General features: G+C 51.9%; 6 protein-coding genes across 6 annotated transcripts; 4 read left to right on the top strand and 2 right to left on the bottom strand.

Annotated features, from left to right (window-relative positions):
* Positions 1–121: 121 nt before the first annotated feature.
* N7496_007123 (uncharacterized protein) lies at positions 122–3,238 on the bottom strand (the record flags this gene model as incomplete). Its single annotated transcript, XM_056700052.1, has 4 exons — positions 122–591; positions 651–788; positions 842–2,147; positions 2,204–3,238. The coding sequence occupies 4 exons, from the start codon at positions 3,236–3,238 to the stop codon at positions 122–124; spliced, it is 2,949 nt and encodes a 982-aa protein (XP_056555465.1).
* Positions 3,239–3,954: 716 nt separating this feature from the next.
* Positions 3,955–5,385, bottom strand: N7496_007122 (uncharacterized protein; the record flags this gene model as incomplete). Its single annotated transcript, XM_056700051.1, has 3 exons — positions 3,955–4,557; positions 4,621–5,200; positions 5,264–5,385. 3 exons carry the CDS (start codon positions 5,383–5,385, stop codon positions 3,955–3,957), a joined length of 1,305 nt encoding a protein of 434 aa, XP_056555464.1.
* Positions 5,386–7,681: 2,296 nt separating this feature from the next.
* On the top strand, positions 7,682–9,580 carry N7496_007121 (putative FAD monooxygenase; the record flags this gene model as incomplete). The annotated part of the gene is made up of 1 exon (XM_056700050.1): positions 7,682–9,580. One exon carries the CDS (start codon positions 7,682–7,684, stop codon positions 9,578–9,580), a length of 1,899 nt encoding a protein of 632 aa, XP_056555463.1.
* A 378-nt stretch (positions 9,581–9,958) lies between these two features.
* Positions 9,959–10,831, top strand: N7496_007120 (CXXC motif containing zinc binding protein; the record flags this gene model as incomplete). The annotated part of the gene is made up of 5 exons (XM_056700049.1): positions 9,959–9,993; positions 10,143–10,257; positions 10,321–10,386; positions 10,510–10,632; positions 10,688–10,831. 5 exons carry the CDS (start codon positions 9,959–9,961, stop codon positions 10,829–10,831), a joined length of 483 nt encoding a protein of 160 aa, XP_056555462.1.
* Positions 10,832–11,412: 581 nt separating this feature from the next.
* Positions 11,413–12,018, top strand: N7496_007119 (small nuclear ribonucleoprotein F; the record flags this gene model as incomplete). The annotated part of the gene is made up of 4 exons (XM_056700048.1): positions 11,413–11,418; positions 11,540–11,577; positions 11,705–11,860; positions 11,952–12,018. 4 exons carry the CDS (start codon positions 11,413–11,415, stop codon positions 12,016–12,018), a joined length of 267 nt encoding a protein of 88 aa, XP_056555461.1.
* A 3,154-nt stretch (positions 12,019–15,172) lies between these two features.
* On the top strand, positions 15,173–15,424 carry N7496_007118 (uncharacterized protein; the record flags this gene model as incomplete). Its single annotated transcript, XM_056700047.1, has 1 exon — positions 15,173–15,424. The coding sequence occupies one exon, from the start codon at positions 15,173–15,175 to the stop codon at positions 15,422–15,424; it is 252 nt and encodes an 83-aa protein (XP_056555460.1).
* Positions 15,425–15,995: the final 571 nt, after the last annotated feature.

Below are 15,995 nucleotides of genomic sequence, written 5' to 3'. Positions count from 1 at the left end.
CATCTCCTGTATCAACTGCGTCCGGCTTCTAAGAACATCGATATCTATGACGAAGCTAAAAACACCGAGCAAATGTATTTAAAACTCCCATGCACCAAAGGAAGACAGAATAATCAGCAGATCAACCCTTTGAGTACTTCCACTCTTTCTTCTTTTCCGCTCTAAAGGGAAGCAGAGTTCCATCCCGCCCCTGCTTACGAGCAATCTCCACAACGAGGAACCGCACGAAATCAGTCAAAGTCCAGTAACTGCTATGCGCACTAAGCATGTTCAGGTACTGAATGCTGAGTGGACCGCCACCACCAGAGAGGTAGTAGTCGATCTGGCCATTGTCGTTGAGCAGTAGCATACGCTTCTCGGCTATCTCTTCACGGGTGAAGTCGTGGGTCTCCATTTCGACTGTTGATGGGAGTTTTGCTACTGCCGCTGGGCGGATCGGCGTGGTTGTTGGGATAAAGCCAGGTGCTGAGCTCCATCGGAAGACGCTGCCGAAGGATTGTATGAATGAGGAGGTGGAGCTTGGGATGGAAGCAATTTTTAGCGAATTGGCGAGATCGCTATCTACCGCAGCGTTCACCCGGTATGCAATCGCTGAAGAAATTGTTAGTTTCCACATACTGGATATGTAGTAGGGAGAGAGAAAAGCATACGGTCTGTTGTATGCATGATGTTGTACAGGTTGTCCACAGCGAGGCAGCCGTACTTGCCAGCTTCTCCGGCAACACCACGCAGTCGATCCTCGCCCTCGCTACCTGGTTTTTCTCTGCCCTTGCGAGGGAGAAGGCTGGCTAAATCGAAACATCAGTATCTCGAGAACATCCCTCGTCTGATCAAAACATACCTTTATTAAGAAGCAGGAAGAACCCAACAGGGCTTCCACAGAGAAACAGGTTTCTAGTATCAAACTCAAAGATGTCACTGTGTAGAGGTGTGTTGGGAAAATCAAAGCGAGTAATGTTTGTCGGCTGGTGACTCAGGATATCGAGAGCCATGACACTACCCAAAGAATGGGCGAGGAGATGAACGCGGCCATTTTCTTGAAAACCAGGGTTATTCTTACACCACAGGCGATAGATTCGGTTGGCTTCTTTTGCAACGGCCCTGATCATCTTTGGTTTATGGTGGGACAGATAGTAGGGAATATCGAGCATGACATCACTAATCAGAGAGCGCACCGCAGGAAGTGTCTCAGGCGTGATGTCAGCGAGCGAGAAGTTGTTGGACGCTGGGTCTTCTGCGTCTGAAGTATCGAGGGCTGGATCTTCCAAGGATAGAGTTGTCCTCCAGTTGACAGGCAGAACCATAATCCCACCATGATCTTTTCGCACATGTGGCCACACTGGCTCATTGTTCAGTTCCATATTTACCTGGCGACGGAAGGCGTTGATAGCGTGTGTGAAATGGAAGCTTTCCATTCTCTCAGAGAGCTTTTGGCCAATGCCATGAATGACGAAGACCAAGTCTGATGGATTTGGACGCATCTCTTCCATCTTGCATGCGTAGCATACAGCTTCACCGGGCGCAGCAGCCGTATTTTGGCTTTGGCTTCTTCGGATATACTGACGAACATCGACAGGATTTGGCTTTGATGGATGGAGCTGGTCCCATCGTTTGCGACTGAAACCGCGAACTACGGGAATACCAATTTGGCGTCCCTTGCGAATAGCACTCAGTGGTCGCCTACCCCGTGCAACGGATGGGAGTAGGCTGGGTCTCAGGATCTGGGCATTTCGGGCATCCACATAGATCGCGCTTGAAGTGGCATAAGGTTTGATTATTTCGGGGCGGTTAGCCGTCCCGCCGGCAGCTTGATTGGGCTCAAACTTGAAGGCTTCGGCACTCTCATTTGGAACAGGCTCATTGCTCGCCTGGTTCGGTTCTTGTGCTGTGCCGGGTCGGCTGGTGGGAAGCGACCCTTGCTTGGGCCAGAGTTCGTGGACAATCTTCATCTCTGCATCTGCCCCATTCTCAACGCAACTGTTCAATTCATCTTGCCATGTCTCTGTCCACGGTCTCAAATAGACGTATCCCTCTTCCAGCTTGTTCGCAAGATCCGTCTCTACGGGCAACATGGTGTTTTTGTAAAACCAGGTGGCTCGAACAACGTTTGAAACGTCATGGAGCGGATTCCAGTAGATAGGTTTCATCTGAACACTCGATTAGCGTGATTCAATGTTCCATGATGACCGGGAGACACGCATACCTTCAAGTTTGGCAACTCGACCAAGTGGAGTCGAGATGCACCAACTGGGAGTTTGATCTGCGAGTCCTCCTGAGACTCTTCCTCACGCGTAGGATCATTTGTCAATTCTTCTAAGCTCACAGTGGTTCTCAAGCCCGATGGCTTTGGTACGGATCGGGGAGTAGCAGGAGTCCGTAACTCAGTCTGCCCTTCCTGAGGCCCATCCTTCGGTGGTAATGATTCAACCGAGCGGCCGAAGGGACTGTGTGATTGGGAGATTGGGGCCCTGATGAAAGGTGATCCGCTGATGCTTGCATCTCGCGATCGATTGGCACGTAGACTGGTAGCCTCATCATGAGTATCCTCCATGTCATGATCGATTGGTGAGGTGCTTCTTCGTTTTGTTGATAGTGATTCGTTCACAGACGTGGATCGATCCCTCTTCTTGTAGATACCACCGCCACTCCTACTAAAACTGCCATCATTCATGTCATCATCCGCAGATGATATCATCAAGCGCCGCTCTGCGTAGCTCTCGGGCCGAGCATCAGAGCTGGTAGCAGCATGCCCGGAACGGCCCTTGACACTCCGGGAGGGCAGCTCATCTGGAGGCGAAGGTTGCTCAACAGGAGTACTTGCAGTGCTTGATAGACTTGTATCTCCTCTGGATGCCGCTTTCCGACGTCCTTCAACATCGAAGGCGGATCCTTGGCCAGGAACAGCGATCCCAGACCGCGCCGTCGGCGTTTCTGGCAAAGGCCCTATCTTGCCAACCTGCTGGGTTTCTCGGGCCTTCCCAAGCTCCTGCCAGGCTTTCTCCAGAGCTAAGTTGTCCCTAGCTGAGAACGGCTTTGGAGGAAGTCTTTCATCTTCCGATGCTTGACCGCTTGTTGGCGGCGGGAGCGGAGCCAGTGGATCGTCGATTGGCAGGGATGAAACATAGAAAAAGTGAGAGCGAATTTCTGGCGGCGTGGAGAGTGCAAATAGACTCGACAGCTCCGGTTCTTCATCTACTAGCAGGCAGGTTGGCCCATAGGTATGAAATGGGCCCGTCATGGTGAACAACGTGGTCCCACTTTTTTGCCAGGGACCTTGTCGGGATCAGGCCTCGTCGAGATCTGGAGACCGATCGCTAGTTGTTGCGTATCATGACCAAGCTTTGTTACTGATCACCCTTGAGTAGTTGTTCGGGAATAGCCAACAGGGCACAGTCGATCGCTTGAAGGTGCTAGAGTAGGAAGGGCTTTTCATGAGCAAATGGGAAAAGCTGGGAGCTGCCTGGTGTTGAGAGCCGATGACGTCGCCGCACGTGCCACTTCTGTACAACTCTATTCAACAAAACAACGCGCGGCCAAACTTATACTCTACAGAATAGAAGAAACGAAAATAAATTTGAAAATCAGAATTAGAATGGGCTGTGGCTAAGCATAAGGCAAAGTCCCAGACACCAGAAAAACTATTAAAACCAGATATCCCAGGAAATCCCAGGGAAAACAAAGCAAAAAGCCAGGAAAGACAGAAAGATCGTAAACCTCAGCAAATTAGAAAACCGGAATCCCCCAAAACATAGAAGAACCAGAAAACCCGGGGTATCGAAGTCGTGAATCGTTCCATCGTTATCATCAGAGCCAGATGGCCCGGAAGGCGTGTCACCAGCACCTGTTCAGCCCTAATCCCCAGGCAGATCGGACCGAAGTACGAATCGTCGTACTTCCATCAAACCTGAACAGTTGTAGGGGGTGTTCAATGCAGACGGTGTAAAGAACAAGAGCTTAGAAGCCTCGCTTCATGCGGGTCTCGCTCTGGCGGCGGGTGGCGGTCTCCTTGTCGAGCATCTTGACCTGGGCCTCAGAGGTGACATCTTGGAAGGCATGAAGAGTCTCCAGAGAGGGGTTCATCATGTCGATGATCTTGTGAATATCGTAGATGTGCTTGCGGATCGCGCAATCCGGCAAGCAGAAGGTGCGGATGCTCATCTCGTGAGCGATCTTCTTCCAATTGTGCAGATTGGTCTGCAGGCAAATTGGGAACCGGGAGGAGTCGCCGGTGAACTCGATGTTGCGACGGTTGGTCACGATGAGCTCGCGCTGGGTCGCTTGGTCGTAGCGGAACTCAACCACATGGTGGTTGTTCTTGGCGTTCCAGGCCACATTGACCTTGTCGATGGATTGCTGGGAGATGCGTCCATCGTAGTACTGCTGGAGGATGAAGCCATTTGCAGTGTTGCAAATCATGACTTCAAGCTCCGAGTAAAGCTTGGCCTGGAGCATGGAGTCCAGGGAGGTGACGAGGGCGGCGGCCGAGCTTCCAGGCGCATAAGCAGGGGCGGCAGAGAACGACGACTTGCGCTTGAACCCTTTGTTGGATTCGTCGACCTGCAGAAAAATGTTAGAAATGAGGTGTTACCTGACATGGAGATGAGAAGAGTCAACACTCACAAACTCTGCAAGCTGGTGCTTCAGCTTCTTGGTCATTCCCCGGATCAGCCCCGGCTTGCCACGGGCACCGCTCGAGGGGACATCCTCCTTCAGCCCCAGCAGGCCGCTCTCCCCCCAGAGCAGCTTCTGCTTGTGGCCGCCAACATTGATCTCGGAGAGATCCGAGGTGGACTGGGCGGGAGAGGCGGCCCCCGAGTCGACCGAAGGGTCCAGGGTCAATTGGCGGGTCATGGCCACCATCTGACCTTCCTCGACGTGCTCAGTCAATTGGAGGCAGGGCAAATCGTCCACATCATCCTCCACGTTCAGACCCTCGGGAATCAGTGTCTGGATCCACTCCTCAAAGGGGGCGAAGACATCGGAGCAGCCGGAGGGGCTAGGAGGAGGGGGGAGATGGTTGATGGGGTCGAGGGGGTCCAGGTCCAAGTCCATTGCGTGGAAGACGATCTCATGTTCACTTTCGTCAAACAGGTCGCTCATACCAGACACAGGAAGAGGGCAACCGTAAATGTTGGGCACGAGGAGTTCACCACCGATGTCAAAGGGGTTTTCAAGGGCCATGATGGCGTAGTCTTCGTATCTGTGATCGAGATGAGTCGATATTCCTTTTGGGTCTCAAGGTGTCTGATGGTGAGGTACTTACCCAGTCATTGCATACTTGGTGTCATCAACCATGCTGGTGTGAACTCCAGTCTCGGGATTGTAGGCGTAAGGCTCGAGGATGTCTCGTTCATCACCACGGCGGGGTTTCCAGTTGAGCTCCATGGTCATGATAAAGACTTGGAGGTATGAAGGTTGGGTGTGTTTGAAACTTTGTGGAGTAAGCTGTGAAGCTTGAGGTTGGGTTGGAACAGGTGGGAGAGTGCAAAGTAGGAATATGAGAAGGAAGGAGATGGTCGGTGGAGGAAGGAGGTATAAATGTGTTTTCCAGGGCATGAAGCTATACCAGTTTGGGCGTGTTGGACTGTAGCCCTGGGCTTGTTTGCCAGAGGCAAGCACCAAGGCAGAAGTGGTCAATCTTCCCATTGTTTGTGCCCCCCCAAATCTTCATTTGGGAAGATAATGGGCACATGGGAGGTTGGGGGTGAGCAAATTATGCTTAATCCGGTTAAGGTTTTCGTAAATCCGGGGGTGGCACATGACACGTCTGCCTGGGGATACCTTCATGCTTTCCTCTTTGGGAAGTCATGGGGACACGTGCGAAATACTTCCTCCCAATTCGATTATCCACAAGCTGTAGCCTACACCAGCCAGCAACAATCAATTGTTTGCCATTTTCTAGCCATGGATCCAGGACTGCCTTGGCGTGTGGTGTGTGGGCGATTGGGAAGAAGAGGGAGCGTTAGGGCTGTTCAGACGTTAGGGCTACCCATGGCGGAGGGCATGTGGAAGGACATACAGAGAGCCTGGGAGTCCCAGGCAGTAGTCTTCTATACAGTGGAGTTTTGTGGTAAGCTCAGAATATTGACTAGGTAAACTTCAAAAATATCTCATTAGACATACTTTGAAAGATTGTTATCTGCTTAGATCGAGATATAGGTATTGCGTGGGCTATCCGGAAAGATCTCTCAAGAGACCTTCCGAGAGATACTAGACTGTAGTAGTCTTGTACGCATGACGGACTTAGCAAGATCTAAGGCCCCAGGGGGTGCGCGCGGGAAATATAGGGGGTGGCAGCAGCCTCGTCCTTTTTGTGCCACCTCTTGGCGAGTGAAGTTGCAGAGATTACCAGATTGGGCAAGTCTAGAGCTTCCGTAGGCGTTGTCTGGCTCAGCCGGGGGTGGCTGCCGAGCATAGAGTTTCAACGCTCGGCTTACCCGTTGTATCCCCGAAAGCATTGCCACCTTTGAAATTCCCAGACCCTGTCTTTGACGAGAGCGGGAATATATGCGGTGCCCGAGGTAATCTATCGAGGCGTATGACCTTCTTCGGGTATTGCCTCGGGGGGAGCTAATGTATTCAGACACGGTTGACTAGATTGTACTCATGCAACTAACAAGCACATAATAACGTACTGTAGAAAAGGACGATACCGTGATTGGATACTTACTGGGCATGAATTATTAGCTGTGGATTACATCAGGAAACGATATGGAGCTAGCTAGCTAATAAGCTACCATTTTGGCAAGCGTGGTGGACAAAGAAATTAGAAGTGGAATCCATCGAGGCAATAGCGACGGCATCCAGTTACAAGTGGCAATGTGAGTCGGGTTTTCCGCAAGAAACTGCCAGGCCAAACTACCAGGCTCAGTGTGAGGATTCCTCCCCGGTGGATAGGGCGGCACCCTCTCCTTCCAAGACTAGTCGGCAAAACGGAGGATAGTGGAGAGGAAAAGGGCCAATAAGCCGAACGGGACACCGGTGAATTGGCCGAGGGGGGACTTCTGCGGAGTTTGCGGGCGTATCTGGAAATATGCTGTCCTCTGTAAGTATACATAGTACTACTGGCAGGAGCAAACTGCTGCTTAAATCGACAAAAAGTCCCGGCCAGCCCTGCCGAGCAGTGGGTCACGTGCGTTTCTCTCCACTTGCCGATTGCTGCTCCCGGGCCTGTGGAGAAACCAGCACGACTTCAACCACTCAACGTCGTCTCCATGACCAGACACTGGGCCCTGCAGTTCGGAATCAAAGGCGGCATTCAATCGTCGAAATCGCTCTGAGTCCGTCCCCACACGCTCGTCAGCGTTGCCAGTGCTGACTGTCGCCCATAACCCGCACTCTGCCACCGCTGATTGGCTCGCCCCGGTCTAACGTCCTGCACCTCCCCACGATTCCAACCGATCCTCAATGCCGTGGCTGCTCGCCGTCACTTCCAACAGCCTCCATTCGGCCCGCTTACCCCGACTTGCTCGCGAGTATTTATGAACCAGCCATGGCCCTCGATCTTTTCTTTCTTTGGATAGTTACATCCGTGCAAGGGAAATCTATAACACATCTTCATATCCCTGGTTGATTTCTGCTGCACGCTTTACGACGATCATCTCCGTGCATCGCCTATACCATCCTCTCCCCCTCTGTTTGATTTGATATCCTTTTACACATATACCCCCTGTCTGTCAACATGGTCCAAGAATCCTACGACATCGTCATCGTCGGCGCCGGCCCGGTCGGTCTGCTCCTCTCCCTGTGCATGTCACGATGGGGCTACAAGGTGAAGCACATTGACAACCGCCCTGTGCCGACCGCTACTGGTCGCGCCGACGGTATTCAGCCCCGTTCTACCGAGATTCTGCGCAACTTGGGCTTGAAGCGCGCCATCATGGCCTACGAGCCCGCCAAGGTCTACGACGTTGCTTTCTGGGACCCCAAGAGCGACGGTACCGGTATTGCTCGCACTGGTAGCTGGCCTAGCTGCCCTCGCTTCATCGATACCCGCTACCCCTTCACTACTCTTGTCCACCAGGGCAAGATCGAGCGCGTTTTCCTGGACGAGATCGAGAAGGCTGGAACCCGTGTTGAGCGCCCATGGACCATTGTCGGCTTCAAGAACGACGGCGCCGCCGACTACCCCGTCGAAGTCAACCTGAAGTGCCTCGACACCAATGTTATCGAGAACGTCCGTACCAAGTACCTGTTCAGTGGCGAGGGTGCTCGCAGCTTTGTCCGTGAGCAGCTTGGCATCAAGATCCACCACAAGGACCCCATCGCCTACGTCTGGGGTGTCATGGACGGTGTTGTCCGCACCAACTTCCCCGATATCGAGACCAAGTGCACCATTCACTCCGACGCCGGTTCTATCATGGTCATCCCCCGTGAGGACAACATGGTCCGCCTCTACGTCCAGATCGCCTCTTCCACCGACCCCGACTTCAACCCTCGCAAGACTGCCACCGCCGAGGAGGTCCAGCAGACCGCCAAGAACATTCTGAAGCCCTACTGGGTTGAGTGGGACCGTGTTGAGTGGTACTCCGTCTACCCCATCGGCCAGGGTATTGCTGAGAAGTACACCCTGGATGAGCGCGTCTTCATGGGCGGTGACGCCTGCCACACCCACAGCCCCAAGGCCGGTCAGGGTATGAACACTGCCTTCCACGATGCCCTCAACATGGCCTGGAAGATCCACGCCGTCGAGAGCGGTCTTGCCGACCGTTCCACTCTGAGCACCTACGAGAGCGAGCGCAAGGACATTGCCGAGACTCTGCTCAACTTTGACGCCAAGTACGCCGCTCTGTTCTCCAAGCGCCGCCCCAACGCTGGCGAGATCTCGGCTAGCAAGGCTGTCTCCACTGGTTCCGAGGAAGAGGAGGATGAGTTCGTCAAGACCTTCAAGTCCTCTTGCGAGTTCACTAGCGGATACGGAGTCGCCTACAAGCCCAACGTCTTCAACTGGGATGCTAGCCACCCCGCCAAGTCTCCTCTGTTCAACCTCCCCGGTGTCCGCCTGACCGCTGGCCGTGCTTTCACCCCGACCATGGTGACCCGCCTTGCTGATGCCAACTTCGTCGAGCTGGAGCAGGAGGTCCCCGTCAACGGATCCTTCCGCATCTACGTCTTCGCTGGTAACCAGACCAAGACCAAGAAGGCGATCGCCGACTTTGCTGCCAACCTTGAGAAGGAGCGCTCCTTCCTCTCTGTCTACCGCCGCTCCGACATTGCCGACGTCTCCTTCTTCGAGCGCCACAACCCTCACTCTAAGCTCTTCACCATCTCCGTCATCTACGCCTCCGCCAAGAACGAGGTCGATGTCGACTCCATCCCCCAGGTCCTCCGTGACTACCACCACCACCTGTACGCTGATGACATCCCCGATGTCCGCGTTCCCCAGGCCAAGTTTGCTGCCCACGAGAAGCTCGGTATTGACGCCGAGAATGGTGGTGTTGTTGTCACTCGCCCTGACAGCCACGTTGCCTGCACTGTGCAGCTGGTTGAGGGCTCTGGCACTGTCGATGCTCTCAACGAGTACTTCAACTCGTTCTCGACCAAGGCTCTTGGTCAGGACTCTCAGGCCAGCCGTCTGTAAGCCATTGGCTTGATTGATTGATGCGTCATGTTTTGTATATTTCTAGATTTTTGGTGTAAATAGCTTGTTTTGATCGGTCTTGTCGAGCGACTGCTTTGTGCATGATTGGCGTTTGTTTTTCTTTTTCTTTATTTCTTGAATCAATAGAGAATTTTCAATTCAAATTTCCTCCTTACCTCTCTCCCAATGTATAAATATAGGTCTTTCTACGTAGTTCGTGGAACTCGAATGAAGTCGTCCGTCGTGGTGGTCACATGCCAAGACTCTGATATATTTTCTGTCTCCACCCCGCATCACCAGAAACCTTCACCTTAAGACCCTAGCTCATACTGCGATTTCCCTCCACCACAAAAACACAACACATCAGAGACCGCCAATATGCTTACTCTGACCCTCAAGGCTGAACTGGAAGGGTGAGTAGAAACCACGAGCGGATTACTCGTCCTTGCCCGCACCCAGATCTCACCCCCTCACCCCGCCAAAAGAATCCTCCTGTGGTGTCCGCGCGTTTTGATATGAATTATGGACCTGAGAAATGGCAATGACTAACAACCTTGCATAGTGTCACTGGCTTGCAGCCCACTGATACCGAGGAGAACCCATATTTCTACACCTTCAAGGTGCAATGTACTTCCTGTCGCGAGACGCACCCGAACTGGGTCAGCTTCAACCGCTTTGTAAGCCTCGCCATGCTTCTCTTTGCATCATTTCGATTCTGGACTAACTGGGATTGCATGTAGGATCTGAACGAGATCCCCGGTAGTCGGGGCGAGGCCAACTTTGTGTGGAAGTGCCGGTTGTGCACGGTAGGATTGCCCATTCTCGTTGATATCCAGAATCTCTCTCTCATGCCTGGGACTACCTCCTCTGGCATTGAGCTTCGATATCATCCCTGTTTCGTCACGAATGCAGCTAATAATCACGGATAGAAAACCCACTCTGCTTCCATCACTGCTGGCCCGCACGCCTACGAGGCTGAGGAGAAGAAGACCGGCCAGAAGATCATCGAGATGGACTGCCGTGGTCTGGAGTTCACCGAGTTCAAGCCTGACGTAAGTCTGTCTACAACATTGCACTGTCTTCTTTGCTCTAACGCATGCTATATAGGGCGAATGGGAGGCCAAGGGTGTTGAGTCCTCAACTCCGTTCACTGGTATTGAGCTCGGTGAGGGGGAGTGGTATGATTATGACGAGAAGTCTGGGGAGGAGGTCAGCATCAAGGAGCTGACTTGGACTATTGGCCGGGCATAAGTTTCTCGCGGTGCTTGAAGAGAAAGTTACATGCATCTACCAGCGAGGTGTGCTTCTCATAGGCTTGCCCTTGGAGTGATGCAGCTCCAATGCGATCTCACTCTAGATCCCCAATTTCTACGAATTCTTATTGTATTTCTACTGGTGGTGGGCGGATGGGAATGGTTGAGGAAGGGTTGGAGGGAGTTAGTGGTAGGAAAGTGTGCTGTGGTATTCAGTTATACGGTGAAGACCAAGAATATCACGCCGATTACAACATTGGTTAAATTCAATAGCGACACCAAAATACTTTTCATCAATTGTAGAATCCAAGTCTTGCTCAGCTTCATCAAGCAACGCATCGCGTGAAAGACATAAGGCGGTGAGCGTATACAAAGCTCTGATTGGCTCTACTCCTCCCATCCCGACCAGCTCACATTTTCGCGATCACCGACTCCGAGATCCAGTCCGTCCAATTCCACGACCATCACGAACCAGTCCGAGCATCCGCAAGCTTCATCGCTCGGCTCTTTCTATCCCTCCTCCCCTCTCACATACCCGGTTCCGCGCACGGTCGCAGACCACCAATACCCCTAATCACGATGAGCGTACGTCCAGTCCACCCTGCTCCTCCTCCGCGCCAGTCGACAAGCTCCCAAACGGCTTGATCAGACCCCTCAGATCCTGGCATTCGCATCGCAGAGCACTAGCTAACATTTACACTTGCAGTTCCAACCCGTCAACCCCCGGCCGTTCTTGCAGGCTAGGTACGCGATTCCCCCTCCACGCACCCCGGGATCTCATATCGCCAAGCTCGTTCGAGCGTGAATCCTACCGTTCTACACGAGATACCCCGTCAATGGAACCATTACTGACTTATTTCTTCCTTTGCAGAGTCGGCACTGAGCTCGTTATCCGCCTGAAGTGGGGCCAGACCGAGTACAAGGGCACCCTTGAGAGCATCGACTCCTACATGAACGTCCTGCTGCGCGATACGGAGGAATACATTGATGGCAAGCACACCGGTACCCTTGGTCTGGTGCTGATTCGGTGCGTACATCCTCTCGGGGAATCTGTGATAGGAATTGACCTATGTATACTATGTGAGCTTCTGGTTTACTGACGTGGGTGTTCTTTGCAGGTGTAACAACATTCTTTGGATGGGCTCGGCGGATAGCGTGGAGATGACGGATCTCGGGTTAAAATAAGGGGATGTGAAATTATGGAAGCGAGTTGGTGAGATGACTACGTGTGGGATGGACTGTCATGTCTAGCCTCATCGTTGCGGGACCGGATTCGATTCCATGGTGGACCGACACCGAGGGTTCTTAGCGCGGATTTGGTGATGACCCGAGAACCCCAGCAGCGACATGAGCCTCTTTGCACAGATCAAGAGCACTACTAGACAGCAGGAGTGTGTTGGGAGTGGATGCGACGAGGGGCTACCTGGCTAGGGATTCTATTGAAGTCCTCTGCTAGACCAGGACCTTGTCGCTGTGTTTTTCTTTTGCTTTTTACTTTTCGATTCACGAGGCGTTTTTGATGGTTCTTCCGAAATATTGCATGGTAACTGGCCAAAATCGAATCAATGTCTTTTTGACACGCAAATATTGTTCTGCGTATCGTACGGGTATCTTGTTGGTGGTGGCCAATACATATCAGATGATTGACACCATTTGACTCCTCATGTTAATTCCTCTGCCCCCATGAATATACCATGCTATTGCTGTATTGAGTAGGTCACTGCGTAATAGCAATCGTCAGACGTGACGCGGAGTGGTCATCCCGTAATCAGTCTGCCAAAAACCATTGGGTATACAGTATCTAGTATGGGGAAGAGGGGGGGCACACTGTCGTCAAGTGGCGCATTCAACACCCTAGCCACCCTAGATACTGCACATACCCTGGACGCTTAATGCGAAGAGCTTAAGAGGGGTGTGGCGACCGACAGCCATCAAGAGGGGACGGAGGACAAGTCACCTTGTTGATACAGGCCATCATTAATATCCCGCAGAGCAATTGGCTCCGTGTTTATCCACCCCTCCATCGGATGACCGGCATTCGAATCCTTCATAGAGAAGGACAACACCGATGAGGTCGGAGGTCCCGCTTGACATCAGTGTGGTGGGCGGTGCAAGCCTCCTGCTTCTGTAGGCTGTAGGGCAGGACGAACTGCTGCGGGTGGTGGGGGAGTACATTGCTTGTGGGTATCAATGTAAGAATATTTCGTCATTATTCATTTCGAGGTTCGACATAGCTAACAAATACGGTAGATAGCTGAAGAGACAGGGTCTGTAGGGGAATGCTTAATGCTTATCCACAGAGTATAGAATGCCGATTGATGACTACTGATGTATACATGAAGAAACCGCGCCTATCATCGGTAGGTACAGTACATACTCGGTCCTCCGCCGAAAGAGATCTTTTTATAGATGGGGCCAATGATGCTGACGATCACCCGCTGACGCTGCTTTGTCCCTCTGGCAAAGACGACGCTACGAACACGAGCTCGACAGGCAGATAAGATTGCTCGATGGCTGAGCCCCCGACGTCATGGCGCTGCACGCGGGGGCGACTCGGCGACATGGGCGACAGGGTCTTCATTAGCGGATGTTTCATCGGTTATCTTCCCTGCAGCGAAGCGAATGGTGTTCTTTCCGAGAGACTTGATCACTAATTGTGCGAGAATTAGAATACTGGGTGCCTGGTGGGATTGGGGGCAGAAGTGTATATAGTACTATCTAACATGAAACAAGAACATCAACATCAACACTGAAGAACAACTGACTCAGCGGCGACTCCCGAGGGAAACTTCCGCTTCACAAGCGAATTGTAATAATTCTTCGCTAAAATGTCATATGGTCCCCTCTGTGGCCGCGCAAGTACACAGTCCCAACTCCAGCGACCCACGCCGATCGGACGAACCATGGACTCCGCGGGTTTCGTATCCTCTAACGGTCAGTGGTCGGCGCCCCCCATGCGCCACCAGTCTATTCAACTGGGTGCGTGAGTGCTGATCTTCTCTGTACGGGCCACACACTTTTTGGATTTTGCCTCGGGAGGTTTGTGTGTGCAGCTGCATCAGCAGGACGGTGCCGAAAGAGGGAATTGAGGGTGTGTGGAGTACAGTAAGTTACGGCTGTGGGCACTGGGGGGAGGGGGCTTTTCTTCGATGTCGAATAAGGCGTCCTGAATTCTGAAGAAAGATGGATGAGAGGGTGAGATTGTTCAGGATGTACTTGTACAGACTTTAGAGGTGATACGCCAAGGGGAACCATGCGCGGAGGGAGTATACATAGCTATAGGTATACCTATAGATAGTTGTTACTGGATAGAAAGCATGACAGATCAGAGTGAGCTATCCAGCTAGGCAGTTCGCAGATTTGCCTCTTAGTTCAGCTACGATACTCGGTATATCTTGCTACCTGGTAGGAAGGCGAAGCAGAGCACATGGACACTGAATAATTACTCGAAACATTGATAGTACATACTTTCATACTGTCGTGTTAGTAAATAACACCTGTCCAACTAAGTGTAGACCCTTGTTCCTGGCCCCCTAGGACCCCCAAGTCCTGACCCAAATTGTGCCAATTTCTCCGGCTATACGGAGTCCTGTAGTACCACCCCATCCCAACCCCAATAATAACAACGATCTTCTTCAACGAGTAAGAATTCTAGGTGGCTTCTTTCTGGTGGATTCGCCCCGTCCCTGATCATCGAGTCTCCGCCTGGTCCGTTCAGACTGGCCAGACTGGACTCTTCGCCCGCATTAGTTGGTCAACTTGTTCCCCTAAATTTCCATCGCTCTGATTTGCGGGCGTCGTCTCCAGTCGCACGGTGGCTCACTGGTTCGGCCATACAGAGAGTGCAAGTGTAAATTAGGATTTCGTTTTGATTTTGGGAGGATGACTTTGTAGACATTATTTTTAACTAATTTTTTTGGGAAAATTATGTACTCCGTACTCCGTCCCCCCCGTAGTAGAGTCAGAGAGTGATTGGTTCCCTCCTTCGTGAAGGTTGTATTTTATTTCACGACTTCTTATTTAATAACCAAGCCCCCTTTCCCCCTCCCCCATTGTTCCGTTCTATCCATATTCCACATGTGTCGCATTATTCTTTTTGATTGATCGCAATCCTCTACCTATTTTCAAATCCTCGATGCAGTCCATCCTGCATCCTGCGCCTCCTTAAAGAACGTGAAACACTGCGCTTCCTGCTTCGTTCTTTGTCTCATCCGTGCAAACGGGGGAATACGGGGGTACTCCGACTATATAACTATACAACCGCCCGCGTGACTATTCTCCATTTTTACCTCACGAGAGTAAAAAAAAAGAAAGAAAAGCAAACCAATATCCAGCCACAATGCGCGACACTCCCTCCAAATTCATCGAGATCCTCGATCCACAGGACTCGCACTTGCGCATGTCCGACTCGGACGTTCGTCTCGAGGACGTCCTCGCCGATCACGAGGCGACTATTAGTCGCCCGCGCTCTTCTACGCAATCATCCACCAAGGCAGACAAGTCGCATCTTGCCCGGAATAACTCTACGTCACCTACGCAACGGTGGAAGCGAATTAGCAATATGCTAGTCCAGCCGCGACGTTCCTCTTGATCCATTCGCGGCTTTCGCATACTACTCTCCTCTCCTCTCCTCTCCGCATTACCTCCCACCCGTCTCCCACTTCTACTACCTACACATCGCGCTTCGCTTGGAGCGGGCACGTATACGAATGACACGATTACGGATCACGACCCGGGTTGGAAATTTCCTTGCTTACGAGCCCCAACACACACTAAAATTGAGGCTACGAATGTTTGTGGATGGATCTATAGGCTGTGGGCATGCAGATAGCGATACGCAGCAAACAGTATGAGCATTGCACCAGCATCGCATGCACTTGATGACCAGGAGAGACAGCATTGATCTCCGTCGGACTGAATTGATGTCTCCCAGGGGAAAACGGTTGGGAGGAGGGGTCATTTGGTCTTTTGACTGGTTGGATTGAAAAGATGGACTGCGATCGCAAAAGATCTCATCTTTACTTACCCCTCGCCTTTACCCCCCACGATAACGATGTGATGACGATGCTATGCTTTTCTTTGGACTCAATTCTATTGTCTTAGTACAGGAATGGTCTTCTACGGAGGAATACCTGGTTTCATTGGACTGAATTGGATCAATT

Source organism: Penicillium cataractarum (assembly GCF_028827025.1).
Source record: "Penicillium cataractarum strain IBT 29864 chromosome Unknown utg000005l, whole genome shotgun sequence".
NCBI lineage: Eukaryota > Fungi > Ascomycota > Eurotiomycetes > Eurotiales > Aspergillaceae > Penicillium > Penicillium cataractarum.
This window is presented reverse-complemented; position numbering and strand designations above follow the sequence as displayed.